Consider the following 24,280-nt stretch of genomic DNA (forward strand, 5'->3'; position numbering starts at 1 on the left):
AATATGCCCGAGCTTTTGCGGCTTATGCACCCTACCGTGTAGACACACAGTTATCAGTACGCTATCAGCGGGAACATTCTACTCTGCTCCAGACCGCCGAAACAGCAGCTTGTAAAAGCAAAATCCTCCGCTAGACATGATTACGATTAAATGTAAAGACACCAATCTGGACCCGCTTCCGGTCAAGGTGAGTTCGTAGCCCGTCCAAAAATTAAGCACCCCATTTTGTTCAATGCCAAACTATAAATAACCCACAGATTGGTATTATTGGCGGATCGGGGCTTGACGACCCAGATATCCTGGAACAGCGGCATGAACGTGTGGTGGAGACGCCCTACGGAGAACCGTCTGATGCGTTGATCGAAGGCGAGATCAATGGAGTACAGTGCGTGCTCCTAGCGCGGCATGGACGCAAGCACGACATCATGCCCTCCAATGTTAACTACCGGGCCAACATCTGGGCTCTACGCGATGTGGGCTGCACCCACTTAATTGTCTCTACAGCATGTGGGTCCTTGCGCGAAGAAATCAAGCCGGGCAACCTGGTTGTTCCACACGACTTTATCGACAGGACTACTAAACGCCTTCAGACCTTCTACGATGGCAAAGCACAAAGTCCACGTGGTGTTTGCCACCTGCCCATGTTTCCGGCATTCAGCGAACGCACCCGCAACATTCTGCTCGAGGCGGCCAAGGAGCTGGAGATTCCCGCCCACGACAAGGCCACCATTGTGACAATTGAGGGTCCGCGTTTCTCCTCTCGCTCGGAGAGCCACATGTTCCGTCAGTGGGGCGGGGACCTCATAAACATGACCACGTGTCCAGAAGTGGTGCTAGCTAAGGAGGCTGGCCTACTTTACGGGTCGGTGGCCATTGCCACGGACTACGACTGCTGGCGCATGGGATGCGAGGGTGTCAACGTGCAGGATGTCTTACGTACTTTTGCCGAGAACGTGATTAAGGTGAAGAAGATTCTGGTCAACGCTGTTGGTCGAATTGCCAAGGAGGACTGGTCGGAGGACATACTAAATGCCAAGGTGAGTGAGCCGAGATAAACAAAATTTGAAACAAAGTTCATCAAGTGATCCGCCCATAGCAATGCGTTTGCAACAACACAATGTCTGGAGCCATGTGACGATTTATAAAACTCTGCCACGAAATAACAGAAGAGACGCTGATTCGCCGCAAGATTTATGTGCCACCGCTCTATCAACAGTTCCACAAAAAGCGAGGACCCAGAGTTCACTCCATATCCATTACGTACGAATTAGATCCGAAAGACAAAAGGCAGCCAGTGAAAACTCCATTGAAATGTGAAACTGTAACGTCCGCGTCAGCGTCGCAGTAAATATATACATATGTGTGTAACTAAAAACATTTCCGTAATCAAATGCAATCTATTCCTAAACAAACGCTCGAATGTCTTCTGAATAATGGGACACTTAAAAGTTCACATTTATATTATTACATAGAGTTGCGTCTTTAAAATTAAAATTGGAATTCGATTGCGCTGTCCTTACGGACACTTCCGCTCGACTTGGCTCTTGCCGGCCTCCTCGTACTCCTGCGACGATATCCACATCTGCTGGAAAGTACCTATGCTGGCTAGAATAGAACCACCAATCCAGGCTCCAAATCTTCGCTCCACGCTGCCATTGGCAGAAATCATTTTTAGTCGCGTATTTGAGGGAGCACGTAGCTGGAGATCGCGATTTAGGCGCTCCGGAAAGCCTTGCAGAAGAGTATTGCCACCTGAAAGCAAAATATTGAGGTATTAGTGGGTAATTAGTTTAGAAATCTAGGGAAAATTCATACCAGTAACGACAACTGAGCCGAAAAGTGACAGCCGCACATCCGCATCACACATGCCCACGCTGGTGGACGCCAATTGGCCAGCTCCCAGCATGGCATTGTCAAAGAGACTCTCGGCTATCTTAAACCGCTCAGAACCAAAGTCCTGATGATAACCATTAGGAAACTCGTAGTGTACCGTCGGGATTTGGGCAGCAACCCGTTCGTCGAACGGATTTTCTAGGACCTGCAGCACATTCATCTGAAAGTCCTGCATCATGAGCTGCAACATGTAGTTTTGCCACGACTGAGTTAGGTTCTCTGGCAGTTTGCGCAGCGTGAAGCGTCCGTTGTCGCGCTCCTTAACGACGTCTTTGGAGGCAATCTTGTATACCGGTGACAGATCAATGCCGTGCTTCTCCAGATGCTGGCGGCACTGTCGTGAGAGGAAGTCCCCACCCAGGGGTGACTTAACCACCGCCTGAGATAGAACATAGCCCTCATGCACGGGAACGGCCGAGGTGTGGGTGGCTCCGCTATCGACAACCAAAGCGGTGGCCCGCCCGCTGGAAAAGGCAGCCAGAACGGCGTTCTTTACCAGAAAGAAGGCTGGAACATTGTACTTCTCGAACATCAGCTCAGTTAGCTTCTCGCGGTTGTTGCGTACATTCCACGATGCCTCGGAAAAGAGCACGGGATGGTATTCCGGCTCCGACTGAATGACATTGGCGTAGGCGTAATCAATCACCTTCTCAAACAGGTCCCAGTTGTCGATCATGCCGTCTTTCATATAGGTCTGCACCTCCATATTGGAACGGGGAACGGTCACGTAGTTAGTGTCCACATAGAACTTACGCTGGTCCGCATCTAGAGGGATTGCCGGTTTTTTCGGGTGTTTAATAGTTCATAAACTAAAAATAAAAGGCGATGTAGAAACTCACTATTTGGCGTGGCATTGTTATCTGTTTTGGTTTCCGGATCGAGATTGGTCTCTGGAGCTGCTCCAATCCCCACAACCGAGGGTATCTCCGCCTTGGGCGAATCCTCCTGTGCGTAGCCCACTCGCAAGGAATGATGTCCGGGATCGAAGACCAGGGCGCCGATCTCGTCGCCGCCATATAGCATGGTGCCGCCACTCATCTTGGGGCGTTCCGAATACTTTTCCGCACGTTGTGTTCAAGTAATTCGCGAAAATACTTCAGTCTGTGTATATTTTGCGGCTTTTTTCACGACGCTTCTTCCTCGCTGGAGATGGTCTGATAAGTTATCGATTGTTTAAGCAAATATCGCCTTTCTTGCCTATCGGTTTGGTCAGCTACCTATCGATTGCAGTTCTCAAACAATTTCCATCGCTATTAGTTTGCAAACACAAATTGAAACTCGAATTATAGAAATATAGATTTCATTAAGGAAATTACCGATAAGTGGTATCTTATAATATACAGTTGAAGTAGTACACAATTTTGTTGTAGAACTTTGGAAAAACACAGTGCGAAAAATATCAAAATGAGTACCGACAGCGCCGAGGAAACGGCGATCCATTCCACTGTTCCCCATTTGGAGATTAACATATCAAACACCAACAACAGCGGCCAGATTGTTTTAAACGACGTGCTGCTCATGGAGATGCTCGCCCGGTATCCCTTCCTCATCATCCCGCAGGTGGAGCCCAAAATGGACGTTGAGTACAACGCCTGGGGATGGGATCAGCTGACCAAGTCCTTTAACCAAAGCTACGAGAGCGTTGAGCTAAGTACTCCGTTCTCCGTAACTGAACTGAAGCTGCGGTGGGTGAAGCTGCGCCCGCTGCTCAAAGCCTTTGCGGCTTCCAAAGGGCAAATCACTGAACCTCTGTGGCGGGAGATGAACGATGTACACAAATTGCAAATCCCTGAACCTCTGCGGCGGGTGATGAACGATGTTCACATTCGCATGCAATCCGCGAAGCCGGCGGATGTGCCGAAAACCAAGTGTCAGGAGTTTCTTCTCAGTCAGTTGCCCTTCGTGAAATCTCTGTCGCCCGCGGAACGCCGGCATTTAGAAGTGGAGGTCCTCGACATCATTCTGGAGCAAGAGCGCCAAGAGAAAGCCACTCGACAGCTGGGTCCTATGGAGCTGAAGACAGTTCAGAGCGAATACGAGGAATTTCTTAAAGCGATACGGGTGAAAGAGCTTCCAGCGAACACTTTACTTTCTCCGGCAATTGACGGATTCCGCATTAGCCCACGCAACATAAGACCCAACTTAGCAAGTGCCAATAAAAGAATAAGCTATAATGGTGTTAGCAATGAATCAAATTATGTCAAAATCAAAACAGAAACAGCGATTGAGCCGAAAATTGAAGATGCAACAAAATTTGACGAACGACCGATAGAAACACCACGCTATGTTCCACTTAAAAGCGCGAAATATTACATTAAAAGTTGTCGCATCCGGGTGAAGCGAGTGGAAATTGATGATTATTTACCCTTAGCTAGAATACTGCGCTCCAGGCGGCCTACGCTGAGAACATGACTTTCTTTCGTATAAAATGCACATAAGTTTATTAAAAAATACATTACTATAAATTACAACTTAAAACTATTGTATAATCCAAATCGCATTTTATGTTTCGCTTGCTTTGCATTCTCGAAGAACTAATAACTAAACAAACAAGGAGCGGGGAGCGGGAGAACCTAGAGAACAGAAGAGCGGGTTAGCCGAGACAGAAGGACGACGGGATTTTGTTTGCTCGCTGCCTAGGATCCGGATCCGCCTGGTTCTTTCGATGCTTATCGGTAATCAGTTATCCGTTACACTACACAATCATCAACAGTTACTAAAGAACGCAATTTAACAGGTCTATAAATACAGTCGTTGGTTGAAAGCGCAGCACTTAACAAGAAACAAACAATGTTGATGAAATCTAACAAACGGACATTGCTGCTAATCCTTTCTCAAAACAGTTGGTCCGCCAGGTTCCCAATGAACGTGGCTAGGTTCATGGATGAGCCCTCCTTGAATTTCAGTCCAATCGTCTTGCCGTAGGCTTGTATAAAAATGGCGCGCACTGCGTTCAGGCGTTGCTTTCGTCTGCAATTGTACAACAAAATGATGTCATTATGTATGCTTTCGAACAATATGGCTAAATCTTACAAGTTAATGCATTGCTTGCTGGCCATAGTGCTGCCGCCTACGTCTTTGGAGGAACCGTTTGCGAAACCGTGCGTCGAGCTGCCGTTACTGATGCTGCTACCACTTCCGCTCCCACTGCCACTCGATGCTGCATTGATGCTGCAGTGGTAACCATTGCCGCCATTGCATAAAGGAATGTTTGAGAAGCCGCCACCATCCGCTGCCTGTTGCGCCACAAAGCGCATGTAGCTGCCGTTCATCGTGGAGTCAATTGAACCCGTATCGGTTACCACCTGCCAGCTACCATTGGACGATGTAGACTCCTGTCTTTGCCGCGCATTTGATCCGGGCACTGAAATGGGACTGGTTCTAGATCTGAAAAAGGTTAAGCCATAGTTAGTCAGGTTTCTAATTTAAGTAGTTAGGTGTCCAACCTCTTCGGATTTGGCGACCTGCTGGTCAGCGGATTGACTTGCGCTGGCGTCGTGGCATAGAAGTTATCTGTTATGGACATATCACAGTTGGAACAGTTTGAGTAGCTGTCGTTGCTATCTTGATCGAACGAAAGGATGTAGTCTCTGCAATTTAAAGTAAATGGACTGATAAAGGTACTGTTCAATTGCAATACTTAACTATACTCACTCCTTGAGCGGTTCATCGTCGCAGCAGTCGGATTTGATTACTATAACACTACTGCCGCTGCTGCTGGATGTCTTGGTGCGCTTGCGGTGCTCCACAATGCTGAACTCCTCGTCCGTGATAAACTTGAGCACGTGAAAGCAGAAGAACATGATGTCTTCGCCTCGTTTCAGGCGATCGGGCAGTTGATGGCCGAACAGGTACCAGTCGTAAGCCAGTGTGAAATAGGCCATTTGCATGGCATTCAGCGACTGATGGATGAGTCCATCTGCCCACAGAGACAGCCTGACCAAAGAGACAAACAGTGGCGTGCGATCCCAACCGCTGATGCAGTGAATCAGCAGGCCGGAGCTCTCCTCTTGCACGTATTTCAGTGTGGCTCTCAAATAGTTTTGGGTGATGGCCACTAGATCCCAATCCCGGTACTCCGACCACGCCACATCGATATCCGCAGCGGGTCCCATGTTGGGAATGTTGATATTCGCATCGTTGAACGTTTGCTTCCAGTTGTAGTGCAGGTTGCGAGCCATGTAGTTATTGTCCCGGAACTTTTTGAAGAACTCACAGCCCGGATACGGCAGGGATAGAAGATTAAAGCTCTTATAGTGCTTGTTGGGATCCGCTTTCTCTGACGAGGAAACGCTAAATGAAAAAAGCAGGTGGTCAGTTTTTGTTTTTAGCCAGTATGTTAGAGTATACTCACGCCATGAAGTATTTGATCTTGCGGTTTTCGACCATGAGGTCCACAATGGTTGAGACATTGAGCGTATGCAGCAGTTGGATGTCACTCTTGATGACTTCGTCGTAGCTGAACTGCGACTGCGCCTGATCGTGCATGTGGGTGATCAGCGACTCGTCTGTGGAGTCAGCATCGTTCTCTTCTCCGTTTGGCGCGGTGTAATTGCCGCCACTCAGGCAGTCGTAGGCATAGTCCACAACCTTCCGGCCGTAGGTTTCTGGCATGACGGATAGCGTGGCAGAGCGGCATATGTACTTTCCGCGATACATGATCACAGGCACGGCGAATCTTTGACGGCATCTCGCATACTTGGCCATCGTTACCAATTCCCGCATTCGCTGGATATCATACTGATCTTCGTATATCGTATTTTGTGGTTGCTGTTGCGATGGCTGCTGCTGTTGCTGCTGGAGTGGATGTGGCTGCTGGGAGGGATATTGCGCGTGGAGGGGATGCATCTGCTGCGAGGGATATTGTTGCTGAAGCGGATGCTGTTGTTGCGTCTGCAGGGGATTGGCAAAGGTCACAAAGGCTTGGATGCCCACACCCTCGCTTCCGGTGCTTCCTGCACTGCTGTTCAGAGGCGTGGCCGTGGCGGTTGTTCCCGAGGAGCCTCCACCTCCCAATCCCCCACCAACTTGCCCGAAGAGTCCATTTCCCGGTACCAGCGTCTTGGCCATGTTCCCGTTCTCAAATTCCGGGATGAGTATTCGCCCAGGATATCGCGGACTGAGCAACCCGTTCGTATTATCCAGCTCAATTAGGCTGTAGTCGAGCTTAAACAGGTATTCGCATTTCTTGGAGATTTCGTACTCCTAAAAGAGAAGGACAAAGTTCAGGATACCATGAATAGGGAGTTGATATATACTAAAAGTAGATGTAATAGGTATGTGGTAAGATATTAGTTAGAATAAAGTTGTGCAACTAAATATTAAAGTTTTATCTGCCATTAAGGCTGGAGATCGGACATTTTGTTTGTCTGTCCTGAAATCGGATCCGTATACGAATGACCTTGGTACCCATTCACTTCGGGTAACCATTAAGTATTTGACGGGCAGTGTGTAAAGTCAATGGTTTGCATAAATCAGCGATGCCGGCGACGCTTCTTAATGGACAGCGAGATTAGAACGCGGAGTGCAACTGGTTTTCATGCATTCGCGATGTGTGTATACATATACTATATAGACATTCCTAACCCGAGTTCAATGGAACTTGGACGCTCCCAGGGTAGGAGAACTGGAATCTGGATCGTTCGGCTTCGACTGGTTGCTATCTGCCGCTCAAGGGTTAAAAGAGATAAGCTATGTGGGGTAATGGCCAAGTTACAACGCCAATTAGCCATCGAGATACAATAATAAATTCACAACAAATATAAGAAACAGATTTACTCTGTGTGCTAATCAAAAAGAATTCTAAAGGTTGTTTAGGCGACTGGCTAAAAATAGATGGAAAGGCGAGCAAGGGGGCGGTGGCGGCGAATGGGGGCGTGGCCCCCAGCCAGCTGTCCCAGACAAACAACTGCGACTAGATAAAAGCACAATAATAATATAGCCACAAAATAAAACGACTCGTGCAAACACAAACACCTTGGGAAAACAGGTTTCTAGCTCACAGAGAGAAATGTGCAAAACAAATTGAGGAGAGAAAAACAAAAACTATAAAAAGACAAAGACCGTAGCTGCGCAAAAATTGGCAACAACAAAAGCGAAGCAGCGAGCAAAACAAACCCGATGAAAACTTAGTGGGGCGCATGTGTGTGTGTGTGTGTGTGTGGGCTGAAAACTACTGCACACACAAGTGCGCAGTGCGAAGCGAACGAGCAAAACAACTAAAACGCAATTACAATTACCAAGAAAACGCCGACGGAAACACGCAAAAACCAATTGCTGTTTATGGTGCTTTTATTGTATTTTTAGCATTTTTGAATTGCATAACGATAGGTTTAAAATAAAATGAGTCGCCATTATCAGTACAAAACTACTATTGCTTTACTATTTATTGAATACCTATTGATTGCAGTTTAATCCAGTATTTGTACAGTGTTGCAAATTCATATATTTTCACTGTTTTATGCAAACTAGGTGAAAAATGGATCCAAATATTAATAATAATAAATAAAAATAGCCTAAAGACGAGCGACTATAGAGTTTATTCTATCAAAGCTCGAAGTGCCAAAGCTAGTTTTAAAAGAGTTTAGCTACTTTTGAGGTTCCATGCAGCTACTTTCGGCAGCACTGTTTGACAGATGATGCGAGCGGGAGCAGGCGAGGTGATGAGTGTGAAAGAGATGGGGCTGCCAGAAAGAAAATATAAGCCCCATCGATGGCCGAAGCGCGAGTGTGTGTTTGAGTGTGAGTGCGCTCCAAGTCGGAGAAGCTGCCGTTACAAAGCAGTCAAGCCACACATGCACACATGCACCGTCGGCTACTGTTGTTGTGTGCATTGAACTGCTTGCCCACTGCTTCTGTTGCCGTTGTTTCGTTGCTTTTGCTGCCGCTGTCGTTTTTTCATTGTAAGCGAGCAAGTGCAACTGTAAGTGCAGCAGCGCTGTTCGAAAAACTGAGCGCCTGTTCCAAAGGCGCTGTAAAACTTAAAAACAACAAACAGACGCGCGCTCGTTTAGTTACAGCGCGGAAAATAGTTTGCGAGCGTGGTGATCATTAAGCCCCATCGTCATCATCAACATCACGAACGGCGCTGGCGCTTTCATCATCGCTGACCCAAATAGTGAAACTCAAACCGAATGGCTGGCTCGGAACCCAAGCTCGCCTCACAAACCCGGATTTTAAAGACTCTGCCGATGCTGGGCCACCAGAAATGCAGCAGAAGCTGCAGCGTGCGACACACTTTTCTTCGCTCTCTCTTGAAAAATGGAACCGAACGGAAAATAAAGCAGAAAAGCTTACAAAAATTAAAAAAAAAAAAAGAGAAGACAGAAAGAAAAAACTGAACAACAGCGGCAAGAAACCGCACAGCTGAAAATAATCGTACTCGCACTCGTGTGCAATCGAACCGAGAAAACCACCAACCGAACCGAACCAACTCGACCAAGCACAGGGAATCAGCAAAAGAAAAGGGTGGAGAGGTCGCCCATTAAGTACAGTACGACTTCTTTAAGTGCGACTTAACGTAATGGAAAGTAGCCAAGTAGACAGCATTGAGATGCAACATTGTATAAATAAATAAAACTATTCAGATCAACTAAGTTACCACTTATTTTTAATAAGTATTTTTATGCCATATTCCGCTTTAAGGTATGTTTACTGTATAAGCTGAAGCTTGAGCTCCTGCTCTGACTCTTGTCTTGTTGTTTTTCTTTTTGCCAAATAACCTGAAAAACTGAAGGAGGCCTCGGTGCAATCCACACGATGCATATTCATCAATCCGCCGGCGACAGGGAAATGGCTTTTCTTGAATGAATTATTCAGTGGCTTTAAACTGGGGCCACTGACCACACCCAAAATGACTGCGAGACAGGGAGGGGAGTTCCGCCTTTGATTCTCGTTGTTATTGTTTACATGATTTATGCTTGCGCTTTGAAATGTGCAGCGTGTTGTTTTCGTCGGCGTTCAAAGACCCCCCGATATGAAAACAAGTTGCGCCCACGTTTCAAACTCTGAGTCGGCTTTGGGATCAGGTTCCAAATCAAGGAACTGCATAAACAGTACAGTTCGGTTGCGTTTATTATTAGTTAGATAAATAAACATATCTATATATATATGTTTTATAAGTACAAACAATGCCTTTCTTTTCCAACATAAAGCAACCAAAAACAAAAAGCATTGTTTGCATTGTGCATTGTAAAATAAATATTTTAAGGTTTACTACGACGCATTTGTAAGTGCTTACCTATGTATAACCTCAAGTATGCGATGAATGTTTCACAGATACACAACACTAATAATTTCAACTAATCTTTACGTTAACGACTAGCATTTCTTTTAATTTATGCAACATCATCCACATCGATTGGGTATATTAATGAACTCTTAGTATGCAAACTGCCGGTGCAGTTAATTTGCATTTATTTCTTTAAGATGTACATAAATATCACCATGGCTATAGAAAAACACTTGACAGTGTGCGACAACTTTCGAAAGGCATTGAAACCGCTTTGTGGATAATATGCGACGAAGATGTATCCAATGGAGGTATAAAAAATCACGTTTGAACCACAGTTTTTTGCCGCCCTGAAGAGCCAAAGTGTTTTTTGCTTGCCAAACAAACGCCGGAAAGCACTTCAAACACTTCGCAATGACAATAATTGAGCACAGTAAGTGGGCGTTACGAATAATGAGTACGAGGCAGGGTTGTTTCAGAAATCTATTTATCATTTGCTTAATTTATTCGCCAGCCAGCCAGGAAGAGATTTTCCCCGCCCACACACGCACACACTCGTTTCCACGAACAAAATTGAGTTCCGCCAGGCGGCGATCGCTTTTCTCGCTTTCTGGCTTCCCATCAGACAATTCACTGTGATGCGAAAAGAAGGTCATCTGAATAATCGATTTAGTTTGGCAATGCCAGCATGGGCGAGCAGAAAACGAGATGAAGTTCTATTACAACCGAAAATATTACACTAATCATACATTAACTCATACAAATATATATATATCATACTTGCGTTTAATGTGGGTTACATTTTTCCCAGTGCTTTAATCCAGCATTACCACAAATAAAAATCAATATGTTGAATAAAATTTCTGCGCTCCTGTTGGCGCTTTGTAATCAAGCACACAACTAAATAATTCGTTTGCCTTCAGCGAACATCCCTTATATTTTTTATGCTTAGGTCATAACCAAACGAAGGCCGATCCCCCACAACCAACGTTACGAATCCGAATCTGAATCCGAACTCCCGGCAAATAGTTGAGTGAAGCGGCATTGCCATTTCGCACATTATCGATTTTATCTGTCAGCGAACAGGCGAGCATGAATGTCAAGTTGGTGGCTAAAAATCGACAGCATCCGAAACCACGCGTAGCTGGAAAATCGGAATAGTAGTAGCGAACACGGCAATGGCGAGTTGTGCCCTTCTTCTAATCATGCTTGCATGGTGGTTCCGGATGCTAGGCAGTTAGTCCGGAATGCGCAAGGAGTTCCGCAGCAGGGTGATTCGACTTACTGCACTTCGACTGGCGTAGCAATATCCATTCACACATATGTTCATATGTACGAACACGTATCTGGAAGCATTGGAACCCCTTTATCGGAGTGGCCCTTAATCAAATCGAACTCGCCGGCTCTCTTCATTGTGGACATGCGCCGGGAAAGCTGCTGCTGCATCCCCGATAAGTGCTGGAAGCGCAGCTGCTCGCACTGCTACGGATGCGGGTATGCGGAGATGCAGCTACCCCTCCAGACCACTAGACACTCCTCCCGTCCGGCCATTCCCTTCAAAGGGGGCGACTACTTCCACTCCTGCGTTCCTGGCACAAGTGTCTGTGGTGCTACCCACGCACCCAGCAGCAACAGCTGGCCATCAGCGAACACACATTGCACACACACACAACGACGAGGGGGGCGGCGCGGGGAGGCGCATACAAACGCGTGGGAGCAAAGTTCAACGTGCAACAGGCTGTCATAAAAGGGTGCAGGATGCCAAGTCGCACAGTGGGAATATCTTAACAGGCACCACAAATTCTGCTCAGTTACATATAACATAAATTTGTTAAGCCAACGAATAAAACTAAACATTTTAAAAATGCAATTAAAATTGTTACCAACAATTAAAATACCGCATAAATACCTCATCCAAAATTAGGCTAAATCACTCTTTAGAAAAATCGAAAAAAAGTTCGAACAATTTTAAATTGTTCATTTGACTGGCATATTTCTTCATAATTGACATAAATAAACAATCATTGACCCACAATTCATGGCAGTTCTCATTTCCCCACTCTACACACTGAGGTCATCAAATAATTATTTTTGGCATGCTTGACGAGCTACTATAATGTATAAATTAAAAATCAATCACCAAAAACGCGTTAACCTTGCCAATTTCAATGTATTTTTTATATATTTTTGAACGCTTAGATATGATAATAAATTTAGCGAACAATAAATAGCTTTTATAAGCTTATTGATCCCGAAAACCTCGACTGATAAGGCAACATACAAAGAACTATTCTATTGTATTTAAATCTACGAACATATTTGACCTGTTTTGTGCGAACTTATCCCACTGTGCCCAACTTTGGTTGCAATTGTTGCGCTGGAAGGCGTCGCACTTCCGCTCTTCCGGCGATTCCTGCGCGCCTGTGCCGCATTTTCCAAAGCGCCCACACAAATGACGCCGCACGGCTTGCAGCGCAGCTGCATCCGTTTCCGGGGGCGGTGGTGGGAAGCTGTCGTTTGGCGGGGGCGTGGCCACGGCACAGACTGCTGCCAACAAGAGCAGGCGAGCAGGAGCGACCAGAAGGGTCCAATACTCAATGCTCCGTAAACCAACGTTTGTCATACGGTGGCTTCACTGTTCCTGGAACTGGTTGCAACCCCCGAAACGAGTGCAATCTCCACACTGGAAGCGAGCTGCAGACTGGAAGGCTTCAGGCGGGATACACATTAATGCGGAGGAGTAGCTGCCGTCCAGGTCCTGCAGCTCCTGGGAACAGAGTAGTGTTCCAGCAGGCGCCAAAGGCAGCGCTCGCAACGCGGCCGTTTTTGGTCCAATTGGTTTGGATTAAGCCGATTGTTGCCAAAAAAAAAAGAAGAAAAACTGCAGCTAGCCATTGCTAGCCATCCAAAACAATACAACAAATACAACAGAGTACGTTTTCCATATTCCATTGTATTGCAAAATCATTTCACCCTTTTCTTCGCTTTCAGCAGGTGAAATTTTTGCAAAAATCTTTGATTGACAACGAAAGCAGCAACAAAAACAACAACAGGTGGGTTTTAAAACTGTGCAAATAAACAATTTAAATATATAAAAATATAAACAACACAAAACAAAACGGCAAACACACGCAAGACGCTCGACAAAAATGTTTACGAAAGTGAGATATTTATGAAGAAAAAGCCTTCCCTGCTATTTCTGGCATTTCTGCTTGGCCAGGATTGACTTTTTGGCGCCCACACGAGCAGACAGATGGTCCACCCCACCCACGCTTAAGATACTTAATACAAATGCAAATCCCAATACACACACACTCGCATTTGCATTTGCATCTGCAACAGTTTTCAATGCCAGGCCATAAAAATAAGTCAGTGCGCAAAAATGATGTGTAACTCGCTGAAAACAAAAGTGATATAATGATCAGCACATTGTTAATAGATGATCATCAGCGGAGCTTTTCTATATGGCAACAAAATGTGTGGGAATCAAGAAAAGTAAGAAGACAAAACTCGACAGCTTTCTAATGTCTTAACATAAATGGAAAGAACATGTTTACCATTAGTAAATAGATGAAAACGAGAACTAATACAACGAACTAAGGAAGTAATCTAATGTCAATTTACTTTTTTGCCTATTATTCAACTTTCAGTACCTAAATCAAACTATAAGAATTGAGAATGGCCGAGTATAGACCATCCACTTCGTGGCCCCACCGGATGATGAGCTTCCAGTGCCGGCAGGCGGACCTGAACCGTCTGGTGATGAACTATCTGGTCACAGGTGAGCCTCACTAGTATGCTACCCTCCCAAGCTGAAGTACATAACTTCCATTTAGAGGGCTATCAGGAGGCCGCCAAGCGTTTCATGACCGAGGCGTCTGTGAAGCCCGGTCCACACATGGACACCATCGGGGATCGTTTGAGGATTCAGGATGCCGTGCGTGTGGGTCAGGTCAAGTACGCCATGGACCTGGCCACACGGATCTATCCACGCCTCTTCGAGACGGACAACTATGTGTTTTTCCACATGCAACAGTTGCGCCTGATCGAGATGATCAGGGATCAGAAGATGGAGAAGGCCTTGAAGTTTGCCCAGAGCAAGGCAGCGGGTTTTTCCAAGGTCGATCCAAGGCACTACCACGAAGTGGAGCGGACCATGGGTCTGCTGGCCTTCGATCGGCCGGAATACAGTCCGTACGGGGAGCTGATGTACTACTCATATCGCCAAAAGGTGGCCGGTGAAATAAACGCAGCCATGTTGCGCTGCCACGAGGATGAGGGTAAGAGCAAAGAGGAGCCCATGGAGCCAAGAATGATGTTCCTCATCAAGCTGATCCTTTGGGCCCAGGCCAAGCTGGATCGCGAGGGATTCACCGACTTCCACAAGCTTGATCTTGGCCACGCGGATTTCGAGGAGGAGTTCCGCCGGAGTTTCCAGGGTTTCTAAGAGTCCATATGCATACAATAATTGTCCAACGATTGTCGGTCGGCGTCTACTGCGAAACTTTTTAAATGTACGTTGATTTTTTTTTGTAGCAAATCTACACATATAAATGTATTTTTTTTTGTGGTAAACCAACATAAATAAGTGTAATTTTTTTGAATGGATGTTGAATATTAAATATTTCCATGTCTTGATGTAAATTGGAGCAAACTCAATCTTATTATTCACTCGATTTGTTGCTGGTAATCTTCGTCACGTGATCCGTTTTTAATGGTTTGTTTTTGATTACTGCGATAAGACGAGGAGTTCAACTTGTAAATTTGGAAAGCTCTTCAATTTAATTTTAAAGTTTTTCAAATATATTTCACTTTTCTTTAGCTGCAATTTAAATTGCCGCTAATCAGTGTAAATACCTTTATTTTTTTGCCTTTTGATTTAATGTTTTTTTGCATACGTTCTCTGAAAGCTATAAACCTCATCGCTGGCCTACGTCATTTGCTTGGGTATTGTGACTTTGGCTGGGCGGGCGCCTAATCTAATCGGTGTGGCTAAACTTAACCCTGAACCCCGAGGAGACTGGGAAATAATCAAGTGAGAGAGAAGCGCACACATAATTCACCCTTTGCACCCCATCAAAAATGCAATGCTTTGTAGCAGCGTTTTGTTTGTGCCTTCGAATAGCTGGCAGATAGATAAGGAATAGGAAAATACTTGTGGAAAATCAAATCGAAGGTTGGCGCCCTGCTTGGCGATAAGACCTGGCCATTGTTTGATAAAAACACACGTTTGCAACAAAGTTTGCGCTGGCGGTTTAACATTCATAAGTAAGTATGCACATATGTATGTATGTATGAAATCGTACATATGTATGTGCCGATTGCAGCTGAACAAACCAATGTAAGATCGTCGCGGAAACGTGAGTTACGTGCCAAGTTTCCACTTGGCTTTCCTCGCTCTGTTTCCATGCAGCCTGGCTCGGGGATTTGGCTTAAATATATTCACCAGCACTGGCATGCAAATGAGCAGCGGCTGTTGCCAAGTTGCCATTACGATTGTTATTCTGTGTTATTGCCGGTTAAGCGGGCGATAAGACGGCATTACACACTGGACTATTAAAAGGGCGTGCGTGACATTCGAGGGGGGTAAAGTGGGTGAAAGGGTGCAAGGGGATGAGCTGAATGCAAAAGACAATAGTCGAATTCGAGTGCGTGTCGTGGAAAGAAAATGCACATTTATGCGTGCTTCAGGGGCGGGCCTAAAAAGGCCGTTGTTAGGCTTTTAATTACCGCTTAGCGAAGCTTAGTGGGAAATTGAGTTTCAATGGCAATTCGAGAGCAAAAGCTATTAGGAAGTTTCCGGTTTCGGAAAACCTGCTTACTCGGGATTTCCGAATTGAATTTGATTTACTAACCAGAATGAATGCAACTCGATGAGGAACTCTGAAAGCTGACACTCAATATAATTCTTATCAATTAATTAGAAATTTGCTCAGAAATGGAATGCAAAAGTTAAGATCTCACTCAAAATCAATTAAATTAAATATTATAACCATAAAATGCACATTCATGCATGTTTATCCAAAAATACAGCTAATTGCTTCTATTATTTATCAAAGATATTTTAATTAGTGATTAGTGCTTTTATAGGTTACCACCTTGATTGACTACCAAATTGGAAAAGCTATCCCGTGATTAATTCTGCTCTTAGAGAAAACGAACCATTAAGTCCATCAAACGACATGTTTTAGCGCCTATTGATTGCCATGAAAATGCGATTTTCCTCGCAGGAAGCTTAATGGCGGCCATTTTGAGTGGCTGAGTATTTTTGGGGCGCGGCAGAAGGAAGACGTCGAGTAAGAGGAGCGCAAGGAAGGGAAGAGAATAAGAGCAATAGGAGGACAGGACACTATGACGTGTCCTCGGTGTAGGCGCCACGCACACTAGCACAACAGGCATTTCGTACATGGGTGTGTGTGTGTGTGTCTGCGTGTTTTGCGGCGACAGCACGTGCACGTGCGCCTAAATGTATGTCACACAGACACGCGCACACACTGGTACCGTTAACTTACCGCCGTTCCTTCCTCAAAGGCCGCCGCCTCGAAGGACTTTTTTTCGAAAGTTTCCAATAGATCGTGTAGGTGCTGCTGCGTTACGTTTACCATGTGGTTTGGCGTCAGGCTGCACATTTTTGCGGCGCTGCATTTACCGTTCTATTCCTTTTTATCCTCTTAATCACACACACACACACTGGCACTTAACACACACGACACTGGCAAAAGCACAAGCCCACGCACACACGTTTACGCTCGCAAAAAGACGCCGAATATGAAAAATAATTCCCGTGACTTTTCTCTTCTCGCGTATTGTATTTTATCTGCTGCGTATTTGAGTCGCGTTTATCGCTTCTACGCCGTTTACACGTTTCGCTTTTCGCGTTTGTTTGCTTTGCTTTGCTTTTTACGCCCTAGAAGACGGCGTATGCGACGTCATCAAATCTTTGCGGCCGCAAACGCAATCTAATTTTTGGCCCCTGCGCTTACGGTTAGTGCTGCTGTTGTTGTTGTCGTCGTTGCGCTCGCAATTCCGTTTGTATTAAAATGAGCTACGTAATATATTATATTCGCAACGGAGGAAAGCGACAAACGTCAAACAGCCGCGACTAAAAAAACAACATGAAATTGTAGAGGTGGAGAAACATCGATGACCCCCGATGCTTAATCGATTAGCAAAAGTTTTCTGTAATCGTTTGGTACTTGCCAGTGATGGGCCAGCATTGTTGACGCAAACCCTGGTTTGAAACTCCGGTGCCAGAAATATATTTACATTTAGTCTTACAAAAAAGTTGATGATCCGAAAAATATTTTACTTTTCTTGTTTTTGTGTTTTATTTTTTATCATTAAATATTTATTGCTTTTTATATAGTTTTAATGGCGATACACATTTATATACTAATACTAACCAAGAAATTATGTATTGCCTTGGACACAAACATTTTTTTAGAAGCTTTGGCTCTACAGAAAATCAAAATAATGTGATCAATTACAAAGACATTGCATCTTACTGAATTCCAAGCGACTCTTCGTCTACGACCTTCAATTAAAGCTACACTCCGTTTGGATCCGCAATCGATCCTTCACAAGCCGTATGGGTTGAATTATCTCGAGCTGCTTTTGATCTCGAATTATGGTGACTTCCTGGGAGGTTTCGACCCCTAAATCAAACGGTTGTTCATACGTGTGAGACAGTCAAATTTCACGGTTATTCGTAATAGTTTGCTTACCCTGGTATTAGCAGTTTTAGAACGCTAGGCTTTAAAATAAAAAGCGCGAATATGATAGTACCCTGGGACCAGTTAAAGTAGTCAGCCACCTTTAAAGCCTCAGCCCAAGCTTGCTGTTTGGTCATCAAAAAGGATAATATCTCAAAGCTCCACGACAAGCCCATGATGATAAAAAGTCGCAGGAATATAGTAAACCTGTAAAAGATTACAAAAAGTGTCAATTGACATTATAGGCAATTTCTAATAATGAAATATAATTACAATTGTTGGTCATTTAGCTGTTGGTTTGTTTCTTGCTTTTTGGCGAAGCCATTCACACTGTGCTTTACGTTATATATGTCAAGCGCCGAAAGGACAAACATTGTTATGTTGAAAGCGATTAGCAACAGCATCGGGCCATAGAAGTAGATCATGACAGTCATATCCCCAGCTGTTGGTTAACAAAACGAGTTACACCGCAGTTCTAATTATAGGAATAATAACTTACTGTAGATCCAACAATTATTGCCGATGCCCACGCGGGGTCTCAAATTCTCGTCATCAACTACCTGGTCAGCTATATAGGTGATTGCAGTCATGAGTAGCGGTATGCCCCAGGCATATATGTTGTAAGCACGGAACGGATTATCTGGCAGGAATCGGTTCAAACCGTTAGAGGGTGTACTGAACGTAATCCGCAAGTGTATTCCAATCACAGAAAGCCAAAAGAACGCGGCCATGACGGAGAAGTAGCCCATGAACCCTGATCATGATATCGGAATGTCAAATTAGTCATTCTCTATCTTGTAATCGCCATAAGCAAACCTGCTGTAACGCAGAAGTCGGAGGAGTATTTCCACACGTTGAGGAGCAGGAAGAGATAGCCCAGGAACAAGGAGGCCAAGTAGCAAATGAAACACTTTCCGTGCAGGTTGCGAAGCTTCTTGACATAGAGGTACACGCTGATCGTTAGGATTATGCATATCATGGATATCACAATCGCTGTGAAAAAGGACATCAACGAAAAACCTTAAAAATCAAGCAGGGTATTCAACCTACCAACGGTCTTCCACGTTCTGGAGTGCTCAGACGAAAGTGGACAGAAGTGGGGTGCAATTCGGATACTATCAGCCTTTAATGAATGATGCTGGACGCAGTACTCCCGCTTGCTCAGTTCCGCATTGTCCCAGTGACGCAGAAGAGATCCATTCTACGGAGATTCAAAGACGGTTACACCCTTCAGAAGTGACAGGAACACAGGAAACTAACCTCAAACAGCGTGAATTCGTTGCCCGGCAGTTCGTGATGCATAACGTACATTTTGGGACATCCGGGCTTGGCCAGGTCCGACTGCACGATCAGGTCCTTGAAGTGTCTCCTGACCACCGACCCGTCGCTGAGCGTCACGTTCACGAAGGGATCGTGCTTGTTCAGCTCGTCCTCTGACATGTCGCCGTAGCATACGCCCGAATCCATCTTTTGGTACTGGGGGCAGCAAAACCGGATGCAGGGCCTAAGGTGGCAGGCACATCCTCGTACGTGGCTCGCCACTTCCTCCTTCGAGTCGTTGGCCAGGAGCTTGTAGTCATATTTAGCAGTCAAGTGGGCGGGGATCAGCAAGCCATCGTAGAGGTACGATCCGTTCGAGAACCTTTGCGCTTTTGAAATGTCTACGGTGTCAAAGAAGTCGCAACCGGGAATTTCGGCATTTGATTTTGGCATCAGCAGAAAAAGAACTGCGATTAACAAAACATCTATGATCCGCATTTTCTGCAAAGGAAATTAAAATGATAGTCAACTGAATTCAAATGATGTATGCTATCCTGTAAGTATCTACGCCGGTCACCCAAGATAAGTGCTTACATTTAGAAATATAGTAGCAAAATGATCCCCGCAAAACTCGAAACTGAACTTAAGCTTATGATCGTCGAAAACAAAAAATTGAGTCATGGTACACTCATATGTACCATTCTGAGTAAGTTGTCATTTATCAAAGTTTAACTTATCAACTTAGTAATGTTAAAAATAAATTCAACAAATCTTGTTGTTATGAATAAGCATTCTACGAAGCTGAAAAAAGTTTGAAAAAGTTTTAGAACTAGGTCACAAGAATTATCCGTGAAACTTTATAAAAACGAAACTTTATAAAAACGGTCAAATCGTACTAGACTTGTACTTTTTATGCTTAAAAATTTGTATGCCAAAAACTTTGAATATAAATACTTACACAAGGTTTAAATGGAACGACTAACACAAAAAACATGCTTGCCCGACCAGAGTTTTAAGATGACTGATCCCAAAATGTGGGCAGCACAGCTCTGCCGCAATAAGCGATGTCAAGGGAGAACAAGAATGTGCTCGACATTAAGATACCCCATACTCAGCGACAATCGGCGGGAACCGTGCCATTCTATCAGTTTTTGGCATGTGCATAGATAGATAAATTTAAGTAATAATACGCAAAGTTCATAAATGCTTTATAAAATAAGAAATAAATAAATATAATAGATTCGTTGAAAACTGTGCAACACGTAATAGAAAGGAAGGAAGGAAATTTTTAAATGAAAAAACTAGCTGAGAAATGAGTATCTTATAGTCGAGGAACTCGACTAGATCGTTTTTAGTAATTTTCTCTATCGTTCAATTGAATGACATTGTAAAATATGATTTTTTGCATACGGTTAATGTAAACGAATATTCCATTTTATTTAATTTATATTCAAATAATTTATTGTTTTTTAACGATGTGCATGAAAAATTATTTAAAACTGTGTTAAAAATATGTATGTTCCTCTCATTTATTCAACTTAATTATAGACAGGAATTTTAGTTTCTCTTGATTCACAATCTTTAATTTTATTATTAGCATCCTAAATAAGTAATATTTTAAAGTCACTAGAAACACTTTTCTGTGGTAGGAATTAATCGTAATTTATAAAAAAAAATGCAGGAATTTACATTTTTAGTTAGTCATTGTCATAACAAGTCATTATATAATTATTTTTAGTTCTTTAAATGAATATTTAGAAATTGAGGCAGTACAAGCAATACCAATTTTAAAAATTAATACTGCGAGAGAGTGTAAGTGCTGCTCCGAAAAGGATTTCCCTGAGATTTCATCCTCCATGCCGAGTATTCGTGGTTATAACATCTGTGCATATCCGGGTAGAAGTTGCTTTGATCTCGCTTTGATGGCACGTCTAGGATGGATTGGAATAGATTATTATTGCGCAAAGTTATAACTTAATGGCCAATTACATTCAACATTTAATTAATGCTTAGACATGCTTAGACACTGTGCATAAATCAAGAAACTTAAGAAGTGATAAGTAGCAAATATTCGTAGCCCATATGAGCATACGACATGTGAGCAATAATGAGCAAGCAAAGCAGCCTTTGGTCACGAACATTAGGCTGCCTGTTAGTGGTACAAAATAGAAGGTATCCAACACCAAATGAACCAATAAACTGTATTTTCACATTACCCATATATTAAAAAACACTGGGGTCAATTTTTGTATTCTGAAGTGAGATATGTTCATCGCTGGCGCCGACTTCATTCCTCCCACCCTTAATCCTGCTCAGCCAAAAACGATGATAGAACCTGGTTAATTGGACCTCCTCTGAAAGAACCGATTACTTACCGTTCCTTCAGGAGCTTCAGTGTGCTGGGCCTCAGAACACAGAGCACAAATATGATGGTGCCCTGGGACCAATTGAAGTAGTCAGCCACCATAAAAGCCTTGGCCCAAGCCTGCTTTTTGCTCAACAAAAACGAGACTATTTCCAAGCTCCACGACAAGCCCATGATAATGAAGAGTCGCAGGAATAGGGTGTATCAAGAAATTATGTATTGCCTTGGACACAAACATTTTTTTAGAAGCTTTGGCTCTACAGAAAATCAAAATAATGTGATCAATTACAAAGACATTACATCTTACTGAATTCCAAGCGACTCTTCGTCTACGACCTTCAATTAAAGCTACACTCCGTTTGGATCCGCAATCGATCCTTCACAAGCCGTATGCGTTGAATTATCTCGAGCTGCTTTTGATCTCGAATTATGGTGACTTCCTGGGAGGTTTCGACCCCTAAATCAAACGGTTGTTCATACGTGTGAGACAGTCAAATTTCACGGTTATTCGTAATAGTTTGCTTACCCTGGTATTAGCAGTTTTAGAACGCTAGGCTTTAAAATAAAAAGCGCGAATATGATAGTACCCTGGGACCAGTTAAAGTAGTCAGCCACCTTTAAAGCCTCAGCCCAAGCTTGCTGTTTGCTCATCAAAAAGGATAATATCTCAAAGCTCCACGACAAGCCCATGATGATAAAAAGTCGCAGGAATATAGTAAACCTGTAACAGATTACAAAAAGTGTCAATTGACATTATAGGCAATTTCTAATAATGAAATATAATTACAATTGTTGGTCATTTAGCTGTTGGTTTGTTTCTTGCTTTTTGGCGAAGCCATTCACACTGTGCTTTACGTTATATATGTCAAGCGCCGAAAGGACAAACATTGTTATGTTGAAAGCGATTAGCAACAGCATCGGGCCATAGAAGTAGATCATGACAGTCATATCCCCAGCTGTTGGTTAACAAAACGAGTTACACCGCAGTTCTAATTATAGGAATAGTAACTTACTGTAGATCCAACAATTTTTGCCGACGCCCACGCGGGGTCTCAAATTCTTGTCATCAACTACCTGGTCAGCTATATAGGTGATTGCAGTCATGAGTAGCGGTATGCCCCAGGCATATATGTTGTATGCACTGAACGGATTATCTGGCAGGAATCGGTTCAAACCGTTAGAGGGTGTACTGAACGTAATCCGCAAGTGTATTCCAATCACAGAAAGCCAAAAGAACGCGGCCATGACGGAGAAGTAGCCCATGAACCCTGATCATGATATCGGAATGTCAAATTAGTCATCCTTTATCTTGTAATCGCCATAAGCAAACCCGCTGTAACGCAGAAGTCGGAGGAGTATTTCCACACGTTGAGGAGCAGGAAGAGATAGCCCAGGAACAAGGAGGCCAAGTAGCAAATGAAACACTTTCCGTGCAGGTTGCGAAGCTTCTTGACATAGAGGTACACGCTGATCGTTAGGATTATGCATATCATGGATATCACAATCGCTGTGAAAAAGGACATCAACGAAAAACCTTAAAATCAAGCAGGGTATTCAACTTACCAACGGTCTTCCACGTTCTGGAGTGCTCAGACGAAAGTGGACAGAAGTGGGGTGCAATTCGGATACTATCAGTATTTAATGAAAGATGCTGGACGCAGTACTCCCGCTTGCTCAGTTCCGCATTGTCCCAGTGACGCAGAAGAGATCCATTCTACGGAGATCCAAAGACGGTTACACTCTTCAGAAGTGACAGGAACACAGGAAACTAACCTCAAACAGCGTGAATTCGTTGCCCGGCAGTTCGTGATTCATAAAGTACATTTCGGGACATCCGGGCTTGGCCAGATCCGACTGCACGATCAGGTTCTTGAAGTGTCTCCTGGCCACCGACCCGTCGCTGAGCGTCACGTTCACGAAGGGATCGTGCTTGTTCAGTTCGTCCTCTGTCATGTCGCCGCAGCATACGCCCGAATCCATCTTTTGGTACTGGGGGCAGCAAAACCGGATGCAGGGCCTAAGGTGGCAGGCACATCCTCGTACGTGGCTCGCCACCTTCTCCTTCGAGTCGTCGGCCAGGAGCTTGTAGTCATACTTAGCAGTCAAGTGGGCGGGGATCAGCAAGCCTTCGTAGAGGTACGATCCGTTCGAGAACCTTTGCGCTTTTGAAATGTCTACGGTGTCAAAGAAGTCGCAACCGGGAATTTCGGCATTTGATTTTGGCATCAGCAGAAAAAGAACTGCGATTAACAAAACATCTATGATCCGCATTTTCTGCAAAGGAAATTAAAATGATAGTCAACTGAATTCAAATGATGTATGCTATCCTGTAAGTATCTACGCCGGTCACCCAAGATAAGTGCTTACATTTAGAAATATAGTAGCAAAATGATCCCCGCAAAACTCGAAACTGAACTTAAGCTTATGATCGTCGAAAACAAAAAATTGAGTCATGGTACACTCATATGTACCATTCTGAGTAAGTTGTCATTTATCAAAGTTTAACTTATCAACTTAGTAATGTTAAAAATAAATTCAACAAATCTTGTTGTTATGAATAAGCATTCTACGAAGCTGAAAAAAGTTTGAAAAAGTTTTAGAACTAGGTCACAAGAATTATCCGTGAAACTTTATAAAAACGAAACTTTATAAAAACGGTCAAATCGTACTAGACTTGTACTTTTTATGCTTAAAAATTTGTATGCCAAAAACTTTGAATATAAATACTTACACAAGGTTTAAATGGAACGACTAACACAAAAAACATGCTTGCCCGACCAGAGTTTTAAGATGACTGATCCCAAAATGTGGGCAGCACAG

The 24,280-nt window shown here is 43.9% G+C and overlaps 7 protein-coding genes across 10 annotated transcripts; 3 read left to right on the forward strand and 4 right to left on the reverse strand.

Annotated features, from left to right (window-relative positions):
- The first annotated feature begins 14 nt into the window (after window positions 1–14).
- LOC6734900 (S-methyl-5'-thioadenosine phosphorylase) lies at window positions 15–1,412 on the forward strand. The gene is made up of 3 exons (XM_002081861.4): window positions 15–187; window positions 258–1,037; window positions 1,097–1,412. Exons 1-3 carry the CDS (start codon window positions 137–139, stop codon window positions 1,133–1,135), a joined length of 870 nt encoding a protein of 289 aa, XP_002081897.3. The 5' UTR covers window positions 15–136; the 3' UTR covers window positions 1,136–1,412.
- A 10-nt stretch (window positions 1,413–1,422) lies between these two features.
- On the reverse strand, window positions 1,423–3,076 carry LOC6734901 (actin-like protein 6B). The gene is made up of 3 exons (XM_002081862.4): window positions 2,733–3,076; window positions 1,816–2,658; window positions 1,423–1,752 (listed from the first exon to the last, which is right to left on the reverse strand). The coding sequence occupies exons 1-3, from the start codon at window positions 2,929–2,931 to the stop codon at window positions 1,517–1,519; spliced, it is 1,278 nt and encodes a 425-aa protein (XP_002081898.1). The 5' UTR covers window positions 2,932–3,076; the 3' UTR covers window positions 1,423–1,516.
- A 41-nt stretch (window positions 3,077–3,117) lies between these two features.
- LOC6734902 lies at window positions 3,118–4,382 on the forward strand. The gene has a single exon (XM_002081863.4). The coding sequence runs from the start codon at window positions 3,298–3,300 to the stop codon at window positions 4,303–4,305; it is 1,008 nt and encodes a 335-aa protein (XP_002081899.1). The 5' UTR covers window positions 3,118–3,297; the 3' UTR covers window positions 4,306–4,382.
- LOC6734903 (myotubularin-related protein 14) lies at window positions 4,318–16,768 on the reverse strand. The gene is made up of 6 exons (XM_016181739.3): window positions 16,636–16,768; window positions 6,248–7,098; window positions 5,548–6,186; window positions 5,340–5,483; window positions 4,927–5,280; window positions 4,318–4,863 (listed from the first exon to the last, which is right to left on the reverse strand). Exons 1-6 carry the CDS (start codon window positions 16,750–16,752, stop codon window positions 4,728–4,730), a joined length of 2,241 nt encoding a protein of 746 aa, XP_016028176.1. The 5' UTR covers window positions 16,753–16,768; the 3' UTR covers window positions 4,318–4,727.
- On the forward strand, window positions 12,885–14,772 carry LOC6734904 (glucose-induced degradation protein 8 homolog). 2 transcript variants are annotated; one of them, XM_016168323.3, is made up of 4 exons: window positions 12,885–13,055; window positions 13,115–13,176; window positions 13,774–13,904; window positions 13,960–14,772. In XM_016168323.3, the coding sequence occupies exons 3-4, from the start codon at window positions 13,802–13,804 to the stop codon at window positions 14,568–14,570; spliced, it is 714 nt and encodes a 237-aa protein (XP_016028178.1). In that variant the 5' UTR covers window positions 12,885–13,055; window positions 13,115–13,176; window positions 13,774–13,801; the 3' UTR covers window positions 14,571–14,772. The 2 variants fall into 2 exon arrangements, with proteins under 2 accessions (XP_016028178.1, XP_016028177.1); XM_016168322.3 differs by having other exon boundaries at window positions 13,118–13,176.
- LOC6734905 (probable G-protein coupled receptor Mth-like 4) lies at window positions 16,708–20,209 on the reverse strand. Of its 2 annotated transcripts, none has more exons than XM_039291608.2 (8): window positions 20,054–20,209; window positions 19,096–19,596; window positions 18,886–19,036; window positions 18,652–18,828; window positions 18,335–18,589; window positions 18,109–18,277; window positions 17,848–18,042; window positions 16,708–17,778 (listed from the first exon to the last, which is right to left on the reverse strand). In XM_039291608.2, exons 1-8 carry the CDS (start codon window positions 20,087–20,089, stop codon window positions 17,670–17,672), a joined length of 1,593 nt encoding a protein of 530 aa, XP_039147542.1. In that variant the 5' UTR covers window positions 20,090–20,209; the 3' UTR covers window positions 16,708–17,669. The 2 variants fall into 2 exon arrangements, with proteins under 2 accessions (XP_039147542.1, XP_044778527.1); XM_044922592.1 differs by lacking the exon at window positions 20,054–20,209 and adding an exon at window positions 19,690–19,791.
- A 446-nt stretch (window positions 20,210–20,655) lies between these two features.
- On the reverse strand, window positions 20,656–24,268 carry LOC27206740 (probable G-protein coupled receptor Mth-like 4). 2 transcript variants are annotated; one of them, XM_039291607.2, is made up of 9 exons: window positions 24,192–24,268; window positions 23,234–23,734; window positions 23,024–23,174; window positions 22,791–22,967; window positions 22,474–22,728; window positions 22,248–22,416; window positions 21,987–22,181; window positions 21,471–21,917; window positions 20,656–21,026 (listed from the first exon to the last, which is right to left on the reverse strand). In XM_039291607.2, the coding sequence occupies exons 1-8, from the start codon at window positions 24,225–24,227 to the stop codon at window positions 21,809–21,811; spliced, it is 1,593 nt and encodes a 530-aa protein (XP_039147541.1). In that variant the 5' UTR covers window positions 24,228–24,268; the 3' UTR covers window positions 20,656–21,026; window positions 21,471–21,808. The 2 variants fall into 2 exon arrangements, with proteins under 2 accessions (XP_039147541.1, XP_044778661.1); XM_044922726.1 differs by lacking the exon at window positions 24,192–24,268 and adding an exon at window positions 23,828–23,929.
- Between the last annotated feature and the right edge of the window lie 12 nt (window positions 24,269–24,280).

Source organism: Drosophila simulans, chromosome 2R (genome assembly GCF_016746395.2).
Source record: "Drosophila simulans strain w501 chromosome 2R, Prin_Dsim_3.1, whole genome shotgun sequence".
NCBI lineage: Eukaryota > Metazoa > Arthropoda > Insecta > Diptera > Drosophilidae > Drosophila > Drosophila simulans.